This window comes from Dipodomys merriami, unplaced genomic scaffold, assembly GCF_024711535.1.
Source record: "Dipodomys merriami isolate MVZ:Mamm:240054 unplaced genomic scaffold, mDipMer1.0.p SCAF_9, whole genome shotgun sequence".
Lineage (NCBI taxonomy): Eukaryota > Metazoa > Chordata > Mammalia > Rodentia > Heteromyidae > Dipodomys > Dipodomys merriami.
Window position 1 is genome coordinate 7,478,185 of NW_027206512.1, and position 19,949 is coordinate 7,498,133.

The following is a 19,949-nucleotide window of genomic DNA, read 5'->3' on the forward strand; positions in this document are numbered from 1 at the left end:
ACAAAACAATAATATAAGCATCTATATTTTGCTTTAATTCCCAAAGGACAATCAATTTTAAGGAGACTAGGTTTCCATGGCAATATTGTGCGTTGTTTTTCTATGTCTTAGGAATGAATAAACAGAAATAAAGCCATGGACAGGGATAAGGAAAGAACAGAGGTAGAGATGGCAGTGAGATTACTTTCACATATTATCTGTACATAGACCATGGGAGGAAGGAGAGAATTTCAAGAGGTTAAATTTTAGGAACAAAAATCTGAAATTACAAAGCAGAATCTCTTACCCTGAAAAACTCTTTAGTGGAGCCAGAGTCTAACGTCCCATAAGCAATCTCTGTTTGCTTAGAAAGGTCCTCAGCACTTTCGATGGGAGATACCATCCTCTCTACAGTCAGGAAGGCAGCTAAGTTAGCCGTGTAGGAGGAGATTATGATCAGGGTAAAGAACCACCACACACCTCCAACAATGCGCCCAGAGAGGGATCTAATAACAAGTATGAAATGGATTTGTAAAGTGAAATGAATGACCTAATAAAAAATCAGGTTAATAACAATATACAAATATTAACTTAAAAGGGAACATTTCACTTCATACTTTTCATATATTTCACTTCATATTTTTCATATGAAGCTAGAAATTAGTAAAAATTTTAGGCACAGAATAGCTAGTTTGGATGACATATTCACCTGACACATTGAGATGTGGTACTCTTTGGGACTCATCACAGCTAGATGCCCAAATAGTTTAGGGTATGAAATCCCTCAATGAAATAATTTTTTAAAATGTGTAAATAATTCACCACATACTTGTAGTACATTATCTACATAGTTACACATGAGCCATATATTACAAAGAAAGCCATTAAAGCTTATGACAATATTTACCAAAAAAAAGAGAAAGAAAAACATAAAACATCCAAACAAAGAAAGAGGATGAAGCAGAGATGTTGATTTAAGTAATTTAACCACAGGAGTTCTAAACCCCCCAAGTGCCCCAAAGTTTCATTAGGTTTCTGTGTGTACAAGTTATAGGTATTTGACAACATAGAGGAGAGAAAAAGGGGGAGAATGTTACTACAAACAAAAAGGTTGACACAAAACCTAACTCTAAATATATAAAAGTAGATATTTTCATGGTATGAGCCACTATGACCTAGTTACTTCTGTTTTCTTATTAAGAATAAAAATCAGCCAAGTGCTGGTGGCTCACACCTGTAATCCTAGCTACTCAGGAGGCTGAGATCTGAGTATCACGGTTCAAAGCCAGCCCGAGCAGAAAAGTCCGTGAGACTCTTATCTCCAATAAACCACTCAAAAGCCGGAAGTGGTGCTGTGGTTCAAGTGGTAGAGCGCTCGCCTTGAGCTGAAAATCGCAGGGACAGCGCCCAAGCCCAGAGATCAAGCCCCACAACCGACCAAAAAAAAAAGAATAAAAATCACCCAAAGAAAACAAGGTAGTGAATATTTACAAGTTTTTTAAGATAAAAATTTTTGCATGAAATATAACAAACTAGCAATATTTCTGTGACCATATCTTCTTACACACAAGGATTTTCAAAAGTTTGAATTACTAGACATCTCAAGATTCCCAATAACATACCTAAAATTTGAAGTACATAAATCTAGATGTGTAAGTACAGGAAAGGAATTTACTGTATTATTTTAAAACATTTTATAAAATTCTAAATTTAATAGGGAATATAAATGCAATTATTTCAAATATTGTTGTCATTAACAATGCTCTAGAAAATTAGACTTGAAGATGTAATCTTTCTAAAATTTGCCATCACAAAAAGTTTATCAATGTATCCCTTAAACTAAATCTACTGTCAAAGCATTAAGAAATATACTATTTTCCAGGAGCCTATAATCCTGGGTTCTCAGAAGATTGAGATCTGAGAATCATGGTTTAAAGCCAACCTAAGCAAAAAGTCTATGAGAATTTTTTTAATCTCCAATTCACCAACAAAAACAAACCCCGGAAGTTGAGGTATGGCTCAGATGATAGAGTGCCAGCCTTGACAAAGCTTGAGACCCTAAATTCAAGCCCCAGTACCAGCACACACTCTCTCCCTCTCTCTCTCCTTCTCCCTTCCTCTTCTTACCTCTCCTTCCCTCTCCTTCCCTCTCCTTCCTTCCTTTTCTCTCTCTCTCTCTCTCTCTCTCTCTCTCTCTCTCTCTCTCTCTCTCTCTCTCTCTCTCTCTCTGTCTCTCTGTGTGTGTGTTACAATGGACAGTAAAAGGTCAAAATTCTTGAGGGATAGTGATAGGATACACCACTCAATCACAATAAGGGGCGGAAAACCAATTAAAAGGAAAATTTTTTTTTACAATAAAAATTTCTATTGTTTAAAATCAGAGAAGTGCCAATGAAAAAATGAGATTTATAATACATCTGTGAAATGTGTAAATAAATAAGCATTACAGGATATAGAGTTAAATATGTCTCACACTACATTTTGCAAGAGATTTGACAAACTTTTTGAAAAACTTTCATGTAGACATAGCTACCTTCAAAATGTTCACTGTTTATCCCAATAGCACAGGGGAATGGATGAAGTAGAGGACATGTGTCTTTTATGGAGAAGGGCAGATGCACCTCTTTACTTCTTAACATAAAGGTAGGTCAAGTGCTGTTTCTGACTATATGCCACAAGATAACTTAGCTATGTTTAATAATAATTTTTATCAATCATTGCTCCAGTTGTAAAAGTAAACACAAGTATCATCAGTCATCCTCTGTTCAAGTGCTTAAGAATACTTAATGATATTAAATATGTTAATTGATTTCAAATGTAAAAGGAGCTCAAATCTTTACTGGATTTATAAGTCCCAAAGTGAAAAGCATTGGGTGAATTTTTTCTTAAAATGTATATGTTTTCAATGTTTGAAAAACATCACTTAATGCTTTTTGAAAGAGTTCTGAAGAAATTATATGAAGAGGAGAAAGTTCTATTTTAGTTTACGATGTAGATAAAATTGTTTCCAGAATTAAACACAAATGTTACACCTCTCTTCATATACACTAAATAAACAATAAGTACAGAGATACTATCAATTTTTTTCAATGCCTTTAAATATCTTTAATCTTTATTTTTTAATGGTTATTAAATGACATATACTTTAGTATTCAAGTTGTTTAGATTGAAGGTAAAAACCCAAAGCATCCAGGAGAACCAAAAAAATCATCTTTATAGAAATATGATCTTCTAACTTTTTTGTGATCTTATAGTAAAAAGATTCTAAACTTAATTTCACACAAATTGCCTAGTCAAGGAGTTCAATAAATCATTCTGCTAAAATTTAAGTGTGTTCTATTAATATTAATGATATAGTTCCATATCAGACTTTACTTGGAAAAGTATGATAAATATTTTTTAAAATATTTAAGGAGGAAGTGGAGCTATGGCTCAAAGCAGTAGAGCACCAGCCTTGAGCAAAAAAGAACTCAGGAACAGTGCCAAGGCCCCAAGTTCAAGTCTTATGACCCACAAAAATAAATAAAATAATTAAATTTAATTAAGTATTTAAGGAGAATTTCTATAGTGACCTGCATTTCAGAGCTCTTTGAAAGGGTAATATCCTGTTCTACTCTTACAACATGGAGCAATACCATAATCTAAAATATGACACTTTGGATCACATAAAATGCCATTAAATTTACCAACACTTTGCTTTATGTTCAAGCAAATGATTAAAACATATAGAACACAAGGAGAAAGTGTTTCAGTAAAGTGGGGCTTGCTTATATATTTCTGAGATGAAATCCAATCAACATTAAGGAAATATGTTCTACTTAAAATACCTGTATATCTTACTAAAGAATAAAAATTACTACCTGTGAAATTGCAATGAGTCATGACTCATGAATGGAATCAAAAGAACATAAAGAAAATGCCCTGAGTTGATAAAAATGAAGCGCCTTCTATTGTCATAATTTATCTTGGGATATTGTGTTTCAGTCACTTGCTACAAAGATTTCCCCCTCTATGACAGTACTGGGTTTGAAAAATACTATCTGTAGTGCCATGGTGCATGACAGACCAAGAATTGTAGGAATAGTGACCAGTGGATTCTATTTTACCATATACTCCCCCATACTCTGAATAGACAAAGCATAATTTATGTCACCCAGCATAATAATCTTATATCTGAGAATTTGTTAACACAATACATAGAAGGCTTTCTTACCAGTGGTGAACCATTTTTTTGGTATGTTGTAGACAAAAGTATTTTACACTTGAATTTGTTTACATGTATCATTATTAGAAATTTCTCTGCATATCTGGAACTTAGATAACTAAATACCGAGATGTAATTGTAATCTATAGTTTGTCAGAGATGTAGTATGTACAAGTGTGTGCAAGTGTATATGTCACACAACCCAGAAAGATATTATTGACATATTTCTAATTTAGTGAAGTCCCACAGAGAAGCTTTAGGGAACATTGTAGGACCAAGATTTTGGCTTTAGACTTCTAATTTTTAAAATGTTTAAAAAAATATTTGAAGAATCATGCTGTTGATCACTTCTGTCTAGATAGTATATATCCTTTCACTCTGTGAAATCTATTAACATGCTTTTTAAATAGCATACTTTTTTGAATATATACTCTTTTGAACTCATTCATTTGTAATTCACAAAACTGCTATAAAAAAAACGAATAGTGTAATGAATTAGAATCAGAAAAAGCACACTGGGTAAGATAGTCCTTAGAATCCAGAGAGGGTAATCTAGTCCAAATTAAACTGAGTCAATCAATAGACTAAAATCTATTTTGGCTTAACATGTTAAAATTATCACACCAGAAAACAAGTGAGTTATTGATCTGAAAAACCCTATATAGTTTTCCTCCTTATTCATATATGAATAGCAACAACAGCAATAAATGCCTTGTGATGAATTTGTTATAATTAGGGTTTATAGGATGAAATCTAAATCTCTCTTAATGAGAACAGAATCATATATATTTATCTCATCATGTGTATATTTCCATTTATTATGGCACAGGCTTCTATAATGAAGTCTTCTCCCTGGTTTTCAAGATACTCAGAAAATATGTCATATTCTTTGAATCCATCTATCTTACCTTAAACTGAATTTTATGTCTTTCCCATACCATTTCCATGAGATGAAGTTGGAAAAATAAAAGAGATGTAATGTGTATTAATGAAGTTTTGTCTAACAAGATGTTACTTCTGTAGTTCATAAATCACATTGCCCATTTTCCCAAATACAGGTCTGTGTTTCAACACACAGATGACTGTAAATTGAGAATATGCAGCAAAAACACGGTACCCCTCCAAGAAGGCATGGAATGAGAGGAACCTTATGCATTTTGTAGCCTCTCCATGGTGTACATAATTTCACCAAGGAAATAAATGATCAATATTCCAAGAATATTGCTCAAATATTTCTCAGGCTTACGCCGATGGTCAAAGTCTGTCCTTTAAGCATCTTAAATTGGCTGGACAAGCAGTCGGCAGCTGATGACATCTTTACAGTGAATTCATATACACCATGAATATCTTCTGGAGACCTAAAATGCACAAAGTTGAAGCAGATGAGTAACCAACCTTGGCGAAATATCGCATCCTTGCTGCATAAAGGCACCCAAGGAAAACCAGAGACTATTAAAAATCCCAAATTCATTAGTTGATTCACTACTCTGTGTTTCTCTTCCATCTTCAAACTCCTCAGTGTGCCACTCGTAGGGGCTAAATCTGCTGACCAGGAATAAAACTACACTGACCCCAATGTAGGCAAAAACAATGCACATCCAGATCTCATAGGCTAAAGGATCAAGAAATGAAAACACTCCTGGTTTGGACTTCTGAGGCTTCTTGATCATGATAGATATCCCGAGGCTCATGAAGGGCTTGGAAAAGTCAATCACTTCTTCTCTCACAAGAGTAATGGTTAGTGGGGCAATTGCAATGTCAGCTTTCTGTAAAGGAAACAAAGGAAAAGTGATAGAACCCAGAATGTGGTCAGAAAGGGGTCTTGGTTACATTATGGGATGGATGGGTTAGGAAGGGAATTCTGAGAAGTGGCAATAACTGTTGCTCTGGTCAGATCCCAACAGGCAGAAGAGTAATGTGTTTTCTAGTCTTCCTAAGTGAAGGCTTTATCTAGCTGACTTGACCAGGATAGTAACACAACTACATCACATCTATGCCGGGCAGCCTACAGATAATACCTATGGAGTATATAGTTTTACAACTGATGACATGTGCTAATCTGCAAGTCAATCTGCAGTTTACTTCTGACTTCCCTTTTCAAATGTTGACAAGTCAGTAGGAGTATTTTTAGAGTAATGTGGCATGCCAGTAACTTCAGTCGTGGGAACTGTGGAGGGAGGGGTTGGCCATTGTATAAACAACAGTGCAAATGGAATGACTTTAACTATGAGGAGAGCTATACTTACCCCATATACAAGTTCTCCAACCATCCCATTCCAAATTTTCGTGTCTGCATCCCTGGCCCCATACTTGCCATCCCCAACAATGGTCAACTTGTACTTGAACCCACAATGTTTGGCGATTTCTGCAGCCAGGTCAACACAGTAGCCCTCATAGCGCTCATTGCCCTCAAGCATTTCATGGTTCTTCTTCATCATAACATATGGAGATTCCTATGTGGAAAGAAAAGACTTTTGCTGATTAAAACAGTGAACTGTGTAGTATCATTGAGTTGTGTCCCATGTCTTAAGAACAACTTATTAGCAAGATACTATGGTGCATACATCACAAGGAAAACATTACAAGGGAAAAAATACAATCTTAATGATTCTGAAACAGAGGTCCTCAACTGTCATTAAAATTGTGATAGCTGTGTTTTGCCATAATAGAGTAAAAATATACTCAAATCACTTGTAACTCCAAGAACTTATTTTATTCAACTTTGGATTTATCAGAACCTTTGCATCAACTCCAATAATTCACCCAAAGCCGTATATCATTTCTATCCCATGGGTACATTTTCAGGTAAAAATCAGTCCCATAGCCAGTGATACACCAACTGAAAGATGCTTGCCACAATGACAGGCTGATTCCACCACTGAAAGTTTCAGAGCTCACTTGGAGTATAAGATGCTGCAGAGGTAGCTAGAGAGTAGCTCTCTTACAAACACAAGAGAGGTGACTCTGCACAGTCTAATAACCACTCTAAGTCCTTGGGAAGTGCTATCAAGGATATTTAGTATCTCAGTGAGATGTTGTTTCAGTGACATAATGAAACTGAGAATCCTCAATTGTGGAATTCGTACTTATTAAGTGCCTACTGACATTTATCCTAATCTCTTATTAGCCTGTCTATATTTGCATCTCATATTATTAGGATAATGATTCCACAAATTTATTTTCTCATTGCTAAAGTAAAACAGAATGCAATTACTTTGTTATAAATTCATGTCCTGTAATGAACTCCATTTTCTCCATTTCTCTTTTCTAACTGTCATCCTGATTCACAGTTCCTTTCCATCAATCCAAAGCCAAGATACTCTAGTTGTAGTTCAATTTTACCTCACTCATTTAATATTCATTGGTTTTTATATTGGCCCTATGCAAATCACTTCATCCAAACTAGGGGTAAACAAAGGGATCAAGTTACTAATTAAAGAGTTCATTCATTTATTAGGAAGAGAAGTTGAAGGCATCATTACCCCGTATAATAAATGGAAGGATTGTGTTGGTGCAGAGTGAAGTAGGAATGACACCTAAAGGAATACCAAGAATATGATAAAGAATTCCTTCAGACCACTGGCATGAATAGCAAAGCATGAATTGTCTGTCAAGCTAGTGTTAAATCTGGCAAATCTGTCAAGCATTTTGAATGCTTGAGCTTGAGCTTGTGCTTGGGTATTCTGTTTAGTTGACTAAATATAGAATAGATGATTATAACATTGCAAAAGAAGCTCTGCATTAGGCTTCATCCTATAATATAAATAGCAGCTTTCCTTGGCAGATAATTTTTATAAGAAAAAAAATGTCCAGCATAGGCAAATGTAGCTAATTACCAAAATTGTCGTGACAACAACAGTTTTATTCTCAAGCCCAGAGGTGTCATTTCCAGAAGGGAGCTCAGTAAGGGTAACAACCATTTTGTCCACTTCACTCCAATAGCCGATCTGTAAAAGGTCACAGCAGGTCAGTATATGAATATATGACATCCCTATTAAAATAATTATATTTAAACGTATATCTGAGTCCAAAATTATACCCACATTAATTTCTTATAGTCAGCTTCTTCATATTTCCTTTCCATATTTCTATGAGTAATTTTTTTGGAAATGATCATGTAGAGATAAGACATTCTAAACAGTTAACTATTTTTGTGCTGGTACTGGGGCTTGGTACTGGTACTTAGGGCCTCACACTGTCACTTAAATGTTTTCACATGTGGCTGGTGCTCTTAACACTTGAACTACATTTCTACTCTTGGCTGGCTAATTTACTGATTAATTGGACTTTTCTGCCTGGGCTGGTTTCATACCATGATCATCACATCTCAGCTTCCCAAGTAGCTAGGCTTCCAGGCATGAGCCACCAGCCCTTGGTAAACTGTGACTTTTTAACATTAATAGTTAAAAGAAAATTGTTGAATTGGTCAGTTACATGTTTATTTGTAGATCTGGGTTTTTGTTTTTCCTTTGGAAGCTACTAAACTTTTATCAGTAGTTCTTTTCCTTCTCATTAAAGTATTTTTTTTCCATTATAGCCTTAAAAGTATAAAGTTCTACTTACAGGTAATTTTGGGGGGGGGGTTCCATATCAAAAAAGTTTTTAAAAAGTTGAAAAAGTCTGCTACTAGGAGTGGCTAACCTCATTGTAAACATTCTCTACTGGACTCTTTGGAAGCTCAAAAGTGAGCTAACACCTACTCACAACACCTGCCTATAAACCTCTAAGGATTTACCTTCCGCGGCCCATTAGTTTTGAGTTCCATGATGTTAATGGTATAGTTTATTCTTTTTCCATTCTGGTCAAACTTTATGTTTCCTGACAAACCTTCAACCTGAACCTAATGATGAAATGAAAAGAAGAGTTACAAATCTACTCCAATGGAAAAGCAATTCTACAGATTACTTTCACTGGACTCAAGTGGAGAAGATTACATTGCTAAACTTTCTTTCCATTCTTCAACCTACCTTTTGGAAGAAATAATGTGACCTATAAGTTGAAGATAAGGAATAAAACAAGAATGACTAGTTTGGCAGGGAAAAAAGTGTTAATGACCATATGAAGCCATCATTACCAGCATTTTATGACACTGACCTGTTTGAGAGCCCTCTCTATTTCCACACCCTGTCCCCAGGGTACTGCTGGGTTGGCCAGGCAGTCTCCAGCATTGCCCCTACGGGAGATTTCAATTCTTTGCTTCCGTAGATTTCGGAATGCTTCAGTCATCACTTGAACAGCATCATAAGTCAGGGCAGAAGTGTACTGAAAAAGAACACACGTACGTCATAAGAAGGGGAGAAAAGTCAGAACTTCATTGCACATGCATAATTCAGACTGCCCTCGGCTTCACGTATGAGGCAGGCCAAATCCAAGGAACTAAACACAGCATCTGCATTTAGAGAACTCAGAACCCAAGAAAGGTAGAGGAATACCAGACTATGGAATGCACTCTTGACTCTTTTCTAACTGATTTATCATTAAATCATTGCTTTAAGGCTGGGTATGATGATGCAAAAACCTCAAATTAACAATAAATATTTCTTCATCATCTAATGAAAGATTCATTTGTCAATAATGGGAAGAACACATATTTTCTCTAACCATGTGGGTGCATAGATCTTGGAAGCAGTTATGGAAGCTCCCTTAGTGGTTTTTACAATCACATGTAAGAGGCACCAAACTTCATGATTTTATTTCCCGTTTTTAACAATCATCTGTCCAAACTTATGATATTCAGAGTTCTTTGGAACTAAAACCAAGCAGTAAAATGCTACCTGTGTACAGAATGTTAGTGGCTGAAGAGGTTTGAACATGGGCAAATATGTTACCAGCTATCATCACAGACAGGGCTATTGTAAATGAACAATACAGTTTGATCTTAAAGTTTTACTGAATGCTAAGTCAATTTCTTTTATCATTTTCAGTTTTAAGTTACTCAACTGTAGAGGAAATCCAGAAACAAATCCACAGAACTTTGGAAATGACAAGTGTGCACCCCATGCCCAGCGATTGTTTGGGATGGAGTGTCAAGAAATTTTTGCCCAAACTGGCCTCAAACCCAAATCCCCTAATCTCCTCCCACGCAGTTAGGATTATAGGCTTGAGCACTGCACCTGTCCCTTATATCCTCTTTAATAAAAAGGGATATAAGACATGGCTCAAGTAGTAGAGTGACAGACGAACAAAAAAGCCCAGTAAGAGGGGATTGATTTCAAACCACAGTACCAGCAATCATAATCATAATCATAATCATAATAATAGAATGCAAAACAGATAAATAGATTTTTTCCAAATATCTTACAATATCCATATTTCATTTTTTTTAAATGTTATATCTCAATTTTTTCAATCATATCTATTTGAGGCAAATATCACAAAGGCCAAATGGCAAATACTTCTTCAGGTATATAAAAGCAAATATCAGATATATTGAGGCAAAAATGTAACATCAGCACATATTTGCCTCACTTCTGTTTCTCTAGAAGAAAATAAAAACAATTGATTGATTTGCTTTCTTTAAAAAGCAATCAGTTCATTGCCAACTTAATTCTAACATTGATGTTTAAGTTTCTGAATGGATAATAGAAACTAAACTGAACAAATGAGATGCTAAGAAAATATTACAATTTACATTAAAAATATGATAATAGCTGAAAGCCAATATCTTCATTGAGTAAGGCCACTCACATAACTGGAAGAAATCCATAAAAGTTATCTACTAAATGGTTTAGAGGTACACAAATGTTGATGAACTACATTAAATAAGATTAGGTTGAATGAACTAAAAGCATTTAGATCCATGCAGCCCATTCTCATTAAGCCTCAGAAGAAGGGCTCAGTGGGAAGAAGAGTCCTTTCAACCTTTTGTAAATGTTCAAATCTAATCAAGTCTTAAGCCTATTATCATTTTAAATTAAAAGTCACAGTCACTGAAACACAATTCTGGGCTGACAGAAAATCAACCACTTCTGTATCCAGAGTGCCTTTTGGTTTATGTTCTGCATGTGTGGCTCATTTATTTTCCTAAACAAGTATGCTCACAGTTTTGATTGCATAGTTAAATATTTCCATTTTATTCCACCATTCAGTAAAGTAGATGTAAATTAATTTAAGGGGAACATGATGGCAATATAACTATCACCTTCTTTGAAAACAAATATTGCATTTCTGCCCTGATGTTTATTTTCTATGAACTCTCTCAGCTGAGCTAGAAACTTGAATTTTGGGAGGAAGGGCTAGGCTCTGTAGTCCTATTTTGCAATCACATCAGCATCACACTTTCAGAAGATCAGGAAAATAATTTCTCTGGCCTATTTTCCAAATGCACTTCATTTCATTTTAAATCTGTATTTGTTGAGACATATTTCTCAAAGATTAAATGAAGTGTGCATTTTAACTACTTGTGGTGTAGTTACCAAACAATTAAATCATACATTGCTATAATTAGAAAGCTAGAATACAGTATTTCTGACATACATATAAGAAATGGGTATTTGAAAAAGTCCTTATTCATCTCAAATGTAATGTAAAAAAGGATAAATAGAATTCATTGTAATATTTTATATATTATCCTAATGACTATATTTTCCTAAACATGCTACTCAATTATGATGAAATGGGAAAAGATATTTTTTTTAAATAGCATTAATTAGGGGCTGGGAAGGTGGCTCAGTGGTAGAGCGCTTGCCTTGCATGCTTGAGGCCCTGGGTTCGATTCCTCAGCACCACATAAGCAAAAAGAAAAAAGCCGGAAGTGGTGCTGTGGCTCAAGTGGTAGAGCACTAGCCTTGAGCTGAAGAGCTGAGGGACAGCGCCCAGGCCCAGAGTTCAGGCCCCAAGACCCCCCCCCCCCCGCAAAATAGCATTAACTAGTAGGGAGGTGTTACCTCATGCCTGTTATTCTCAAGAGGCTGAGATCTAAGAATCAAAGTTTGAAGCCAGCCCCAGCAAGAAATTTTGTGAGACTTTGTATCTCCAATTAACCACCAAAAGACTGAGAGTGGAGTTGGGACTTAAGTGTAGAGCTGTAGCCTTGAATGAAAGCTAAGGAACAATGTCCAGGCCCTAAATGCAAACCCCAGTACTACTAGCAATAAAAAAGATAGATAGCAATAAAATATTACAAAATTGCCTATGAAGATCCATTTTCTTTCAAATATGAAATTTTGTTGAGTATAATTTGAAAAGCACTTCATTCAAAATAAAATTCAGGCACTGAAGTCACTCAGCTACTTGGGAGGCTGAGATCAGAGGATGGCATTTTGAAGACATCCCAGGAAGAAAGATTCTTATCTCCAATTAGCTACCAAAAAGTCAGAAGTGGAGCTGTGGCTCAAATGATAAAGTAACAATCTTGACTCAGTGCCCAGGCCCTGAGTTCAAGATCTAAGACCAGCACACACATTAAAAAAGAATAAATAAAATTCAGAGACAAAACTGGACTATTTGTTATTGTGTTATCTTGGGGCAAGTTTACTAGTGTTAATGTTTAAGTGTTCTTTGTGAAATTAGAAGCCCAATGGCTCTTCATTATCTGAGTATTGGAAATCAAGGTGAGGAAAAAGCAGAAAATTCATATTCATCACTTCTCTATATTGTAAATGTGAGGAAGACCTTTGGTATGCCACAGAAATGTTTATTCCAGTAAAACTTGAATGATTCCAAATTGCAAAGTTTAATTTCACACAAGGCCAAAAATTTATGTGATGAAGGTGAAACTTAAATCCAGAACTTTGGTCCCTGGGGCACTTGTTTTGCATGGGACTGTCCCATGTCAGAACATTGTCTCAAATCCCTGGAAAAGCTCAGCACACTGGAACAAATGTCACTTTACTTGGCAAAATTTTGTCAAATAAGTGGAAAAACCGAGATGAGAAGGCTGCTGATCAAGCTTAGAAATGAGAAGCTGTAAAATAAAATATGTAAGTTGTTGACTATTAGTCTTACTTTTCTTTTTCTTTTTATTACTCTCCATCCTGATAAAACTAGTTCATTTTGCAGTATTTTGGAAGCCATTCTGTGCAAAAAAAATAAAATAAAAAAGGCTCTGTGATCCAATAAATGCAGGAAATGGCTGTGTGTTATATGTATTATAGGCACCAAGGAATCTTGGAGTAACAATTCCAGGTTTACTGATTCGTCAGCATTATCCAGACTAATTACTACTTTTAAAATTTCCTTAACACTAACTGACTTTCTATAAAATGATACTTTGTGTAGCATACTTTAGGTTGTTAAAAGTTTTATGGACTGGAAAATCTCACCTGTTCATTCCTATAGCATAAAATGCTGGATAATAAAATAATTGTGCATAGAAGGATATTTCTCTAGAAGATCTTATACAACATGATTCTGTTTCTTTGTTTTACAAAGTAATTATTCAGAATTTAAAATGTTGGGCAGTAAGAAAAATAAGTAAATTTATATGAAAATTTGAGAAAGTCTCTTTTTAAAGGTTCCTACCAATGTATAAGAAACAGAACCATAGAAAAGAGAGAGTAGGAGGGAATACATTATAAATCTAAAATTATTCACTTGTCTTAATTTCAAATTCAACAGCCGTCTACCCTCTGGAAAAGGACGGCATGTGATAAGGTCATCTTTAATTTACTGTAAAGCAGTTTGAACATGTGCCCTTTGAAACTTCACTGTGTAGAGGCAGAAAATCTTCATAAAGACTCCACAACCTTGGTGAGCAAGCCACATCACAAGGTTGAAATGAATGTTCCTTGAACAAGATACCACAATTAACATTCCTATTATTCTCTGCAACAGTCAAAGCAATCTAATCTGCCATGAAGAAAGATTATCCATGTAAAATGACTACATTCAAAACAACATATTTTCCCCTAAATTACCAAAATTCATTTTTGACCTTGATTTAAAATCCTACCAAAGGCCAAGCATCTCATATCCACAGACTGGAAGTGAACTTTAGGAATCAGATTTTTAGATAAGACTAATCATAAAGCATTGTCTAGTTTCAATTAATGAAGTAGTCCCTTCTTTCATGGGACCACTTTCATTTTTATGGTTTCATAATAAGTTCCTCTATCCTATTCTTTGCATGCTTTACAAGCTATGAGGGGTAAAAAAGAAAAGAAAAGAAAAAGAGAAAAACACATGTTAGTCAGGAAAATTTATGTTTCAACTTTGGCATATGGATGTAAAAGATGTCTACCTGCAAATCACTAGAACTTTTGAAAGGTGAAGAAACCACATGAGATGTCCCAACTTTGCAGAAATTAGAAATATTAATGTAAATTTTATTGAGGAGCTAACAAAAATCTGGGAGAAATCTTTGAGACCCACACTTGTTCTCTTTACAGTTAAAGAGATTTAGGAATGTGATATGAGCTCAGATGTCCTGTAATACAATAAGAAATTGTAACAATGTATTTTAATTACAAAATACATATAATTTTCATAAAGTAATTTTTTTGGTCCACTGTGGGCCTGAACTCTGGGCCTGGGCGCTGTCTCTCAGCTCTTCAGCTCAAGGCTAGCGCTCTATTACTAGAGCCACAGCGCCACTTCCAGCTTTTTCTGCTTATGTGGTGCTGAGGAATGGAACTCAGGGCCTCATACATTCAAGGCAAGCACTCTACCACTAAGCCACCTTCCCAGCCCCATAAAGTAATTTTTTCAATATCACCTCCTTTAAATTTATCAATGTACTACCATCACATTTTTTATACTAAAATTGGAAAGGTCTAAACCTATCAAGCTTTTAGGCTGTGGTGGGTAAAATGCTTTAATATTTGTGGTTATGGTCAGTGTAAACACTCAGGGATCAGAATTAATTTGATTATGTCAATAGAATACTATTTAATGCATGATTCTAATTACTGGATTGAAAGATTATGTTATTTTCAGACAAGCCTAATAACTGTCTGAGGACAGCAATTAAGAAAGTTTGAGTATGTGTGATGTTTCCTGAATAAAATGAGATTCTTATGGGAAAACCAATATTTAAAGTGCCACACAGTCTTTAGTCATAGATAATTGTTCAACTTCAACACCAGTAAGATAGCCAAGATCCCAATGCAGAATAAAGTTTATTATGTGGCCAGAAAGGACTGACAGTCATTGATTGCAAATTGTTGAACACATCACAACACCAATCCATCTCAAAATGTAAATGCTTGCAAATTATTTTTCAGACAATGACAAATTACTATTGTCATCTATCTTTTTGAATGGTATTAAGGAAAATAAAAGGCCTATTTTCAATGTCCTTTATAAACAGGTAGAGTCAGGTGGTTACAGCAGTTACTTCTAATCACCAAGTAAATTAATGCAATGCTTTTCTGGTATGGCTGAACAAAATAACATTCCCCTACATTTGTGGCTCACACCTAAAATCCTAGCTACTCAGGGGGCTTATATCTGAAGACCACCAACAACCCAGAAGTGGAGGTATTATGCAAGTCCTAGAATGCCAGTCTTTAGTGATAAAGTCAAGTGAGACTTCAAAGCGATGAGCTTAAGCCCCACTACACTTGCATGCATGCGTGCACACTCGCGCATGCACACAAACACATATTTTGTTTTTGTTTTTGGTGACAGTAGTGGGATTTGAACTGAGCTTCTTGCTCAAGCCTGATGCTCTACCACTTGAGCCACAGCTCCATACCTGGCTTATTTTTGGTGGCTAGAGATAAAAGTCTCACACACTTTCCTGCCCAGGCCGACTTTGAACTACAATCCTCAGATCTCAGTCTCCTGAGTAGCTAGCATTACAAGCATGAGCCACTGTCACCCAGCTCAGACTTTTGTTTTAACTTACAAATAGCACAACAAATATATATCACATGTGAATGCTTATGATATATTTGGGATTATTTTGTGTACAAAGTAATTAAGAGAAATACCAAAAGCTACAACCACAGTTCCAACAAATATCTTCCCTCTCCTGGATTATTTGTGACATGTGCATCTACCTGTGATCTCCTATCATCAGGGACCTCAGGAATATTCCTACACCCATACCCTAACCCCTCCTTCTAACAATTTGCTGTTATGTACAAAGTAAGACAAAACTCCTTAGTACGTTAACAAGGCTCACTGCATCAGCAGCCTACATATTTTTGTGTTGCTCAACATAGAACCCAAAGCTTCACACCTGCTGGGCAAAATGCTCTCCCTGAGCTACACTCCAATAAGTTCTGGATTCTGCCCAATTCTAAATCATGGCTTCTCAGAACTTCTCTTTTAGCCTCTGTCTGGTGGAACTGTTGCTATTATCCATGCACTGGAGATTTCAACAAGCCTATTTCTACTTCCAGGGCCCCTCTCCCTTCAGCTTTTCTCGTTTTTCCCCTTTCATTTCTCAAACTCTATTGCCTCATCCAAGAAGCCCTGCTTGCTTGCAGGAACAGGGCCATGTCTTCCTTTGCTTCTAGGTAACAGCTTTGCCTTCCTCTACTGGTTCATTCAGAAAACATTGACAATGTAGGGTCTCCAGGCTGGGCTTCATTTTAGAAGGTGAAGGTGTAATCCATGAGTAAATGGAAAATTGGCATGTATTTTCAGAACATTACCAACAAAATAACTTCATTTAAAATGCAGTACACTAGAAATAAGAGTAGGGGAAAAGATAGTGGGAACAGAGAAAACTGTGCTAGCAGGTCCTCCAGTGGTTTGAAATAGTCTACTACTGGCTTCCATGAGGAGGTGAGATTTGAACCCAAGTTAATGCATGCACAAAGCTTAGTCATGTGGAGAGGTAAGGAAAGACTGTTCCAGAAGATGGAATCACAAGTAAAGAGACTCTAGGTGGAAGGAAGCCAAGAGAATTTTAAGGAATAGCACAGGGGCCAATGTAAATGAAAATGAGTGAGTGCGGTCACATGTGACCCAGCAGCAGAGCATCTCTGGCTGTCTGTGCCAAAAAAGACGGCTTTGGCTACTGTGCCACCTGGAATAGTACGATATTAGAGTGTTTGGAGCAGAACTATAACATAATCTAACTTTTAATTTAAAAAATCATGAAGACTAGAAGGTGAGAGTAGAAATGAACAAAAGTCTGGTTCTGGAGCCACTGATGTACATGGGTAGGGAGGTTGTTGGAGCAATTTCTGAGGAGATGGTCAGAAGAGAGAGAACAAATAGGATTTTATGATAGATTGGATATGGGCTGCAGGAGAAAGACAGAAGTCTCAGGATTTTCTAATTTTTGGTCTAAAGCAACAACTGAAAGCTAAAGTTGTCATCACCTGAGATAGGAAAGACTCTTAAAGAAATGTACTACAGAGGTTGATGAGAGGCAGAAACGGAAACCAAAAACTCAGATTTTAATCCTATGTGGTGTCACATGCCTGTAATGCCAGCATTCAAGGGACGGATTTAAAAAGATAAAGAGTTCTAGATGACACTACAACACTGAGTTCAAGGCCAGCCACAGCTAAACAGTGAAACTCCAAAATGATACAATTTTAGATGGATACTTTCAAGATATAAATAAGACAGTTTCTATCAATGATACAACGTAATTGCTGGTTTCTGGTTCAGAAACTATAAACTCCTGGGAGAGCAGAACTTCATCTTTTCTCTAATACCTACAGTATGCCTTGTAGAGTACAAATTCAAAACAAGCACATTGAATAGGTAGAAGAATCAATGAATAAATATTGCTCCAAGTTACTAGCAAATTAATAAGAGACAGACTTAAAATCTGAAGGGCATGAACTTTAAAAAAATTCTAGATTTTTCTTCTATGTAAGAAAGAAGTTACCTCTGTAACTTGTGGGCAGGGATTGGAGAGGGAAGACAGAAAAAAGTAAAGAAAGGGGTTATATTGTCCAAAAAAAGAAATGTACTCATTACTTGATTTTCAAACAGTAGCCCCTTTGTATAACATCTTAACAATAACAATAGCATTATTTAAAAAAACAATAATGAAGAAATTTAAACATTGAGGTTTATTAAAATATATTAAGTATTTAGCTATATTGAAAAAGTCATATATTGAAATTTTAGTTAGGAAATTATTGAAGCTGTATTACCTTTGGGGGAAAGAATAAAACTTTGACACTATTGTGTATTTATTATTTCCACAGCTTTAATTTCCAAAGTCTAACAATGGAAGGAATTTGATGCAATAAACTAGATTTTTATACATTTTCATGCACTGTGGAACTAGTTTTATTACAGAGTAGTAAGCTGTAATTTAAGTCATCAAACAATGTACCTTATATAGTCCATGATCTCCCCAAAAAGACAGTATCAAAGGAAGTAACTTCTGGAAATAATCCCATTAAAGATATATTACCCCACTTTCCTCAAACCATGTTTTGAGAATGTACTTTTTATTTATTTATTTAAATAGAGCACAATAAGAAATTCATGTATAGGGGCTGGGAAGGTGGCTCAGTGGTACAGTGCTTGCCTTGCATGCATGAGGCCCTGGGTTCAATTCCTTAGCACCACATAAGCAGAAAAAGCTGGAAGTGGCGCTATGGCTCAAGTGGTAGAGCACTAGTCTTGAACCGAAGAGCTCAAGGACAGCGTCCAGCCCCATGACCGATAAAAAACAAAACAACAACAGCAATTCATGTATAAATGTATAATATATTTACTACATATATTTGTTATGTGTGTCCCATATTACTATTAGATGCTATTTCTTACAGCACTTAATAAACTTTATGATAGGAAGGTAAGGGATAGGAAAAATATGCAAATACACATTTTCAAACGATGTACTCCTATTTAGCTTAAAATTCTATTATTTCAGGACAGTATATGGAAAAGAAATGAACCTTTAAAGGCTTCTACGTTTCTAATATTATGTGAACATTTTGTAAGTATTGTTAAATCTTCACAGCAATATGAGAAGTAACAGCTACAACTCCATCTCACTGATGGAAATATTGGCCTGGGGTCAATCAGTGATTTATCAGTATATAGTATAGCATAGTTGATACAATCTGCCATTTTAGACAGCCACTGGAACATGGGATTGTTTCAGTAATTTTTGTCATATTTTCAATGACCTTATAAAATATGCCCCTGTGGTAGATATAGAGGAATTACAAAATGTTCAAATTGCAATTAGGTGAATTTCCCTCCTTAGGAAAGTGGTAGGGAAATAAATGAGCCTTTATTGTCATCTTGATCTGATACTATGCTCACATTTTATAAATGTTATTTAATTTTCCCAGTGACTTAGGAATTGACAATCCTAACAGCTTTGTACAGATGAGGACACTGGCCCTAGGGTCAAACAACTGTTTAGATCTTCTTAGTAACACTCGTAATAATAAGCCTACACACTATGTAGCGTCCTATAACAAAGGGCCATCATGAGCTGTCAGAAAGCTGGCCAAAACAACTGAAAAAGAGGCATTATGGAAAGCAAATGGTACAGCAGGAAGGGAGCAAAGAAAGGTTGCACTTTCAACCAAATGAAATACAGCAGTAAGCTTTGGCAAAATTTAAAGAGAATGCATTGTCCTCATCTTTCACTCCCCTAGAGTGCCATGCATTTTGATATGAGGACACATAAAACCTGAAGCCTGATGTGGATTCTAGGAGGAAATAAAAGGATCTCATGGATTTTCATACTTCTCAGAGCAGGTAGCAATGAAGGACTACATACTGAATGTCAAAGGAACCTACTGGTTTTATTTGGGGTTGAATAACACATGGGCTCTTAAGGAAACTGAAATGGTGCTATCACACAAGGGACAGAAACCCGATGCTCACAGAAAGAAGCACTATTAGATCTATCAGGCCTGAGCTCTGCTGGAAACACATGCCCCAG

The 19,949-nt window shown here is 35.8% G+C and overlaps 1 protein-coding gene across 6 annotated transcripts in view; it reads right to left on the reverse strand.

Moving 5' to 3' along the window:
• Gria2 (glutamate ionotropic receptor AMPA type subunit 2) overlaps positions 1 to 19,949 on the reverse strand; it is a 140,332-nt gene that overhangs the window by 19,146 nt on the left and 101,237 nt on the right. For all 6 annotated transcript variants that reach the window (XM_070012841.1, XM_070012840.1, XM_070012842.1 and 3 more), the window contains exons 7-12: positions 9,278 to 9,445; positions 8,919 to 9,023; positions 8,020 to 8,130; positions 6,430 to 6,636; positions 5,579 to 5,949; positions 287 to 485 (exon numbers count right to left, since the gene is read on the reverse strand). In XM_070012841.1, coding sequence (XP_069868942.1) covers positions 287 to 485; positions 5,579 to 5,949; positions 6,430 to 6,636; positions 8,020 to 8,130; positions 8,919 to 9,023; positions 9,278 to 9,445 — 1,161 coding nt within the window. The remainder of the gene's footprint in view (positions 1 to 286; positions 486 to 5,578; positions 5,950 to 6,429; positions 6,637 to 8,019; positions 8,131 to 8,918; positions 9,024 to 9,277; positions 9,446 to 19,949) is intronic.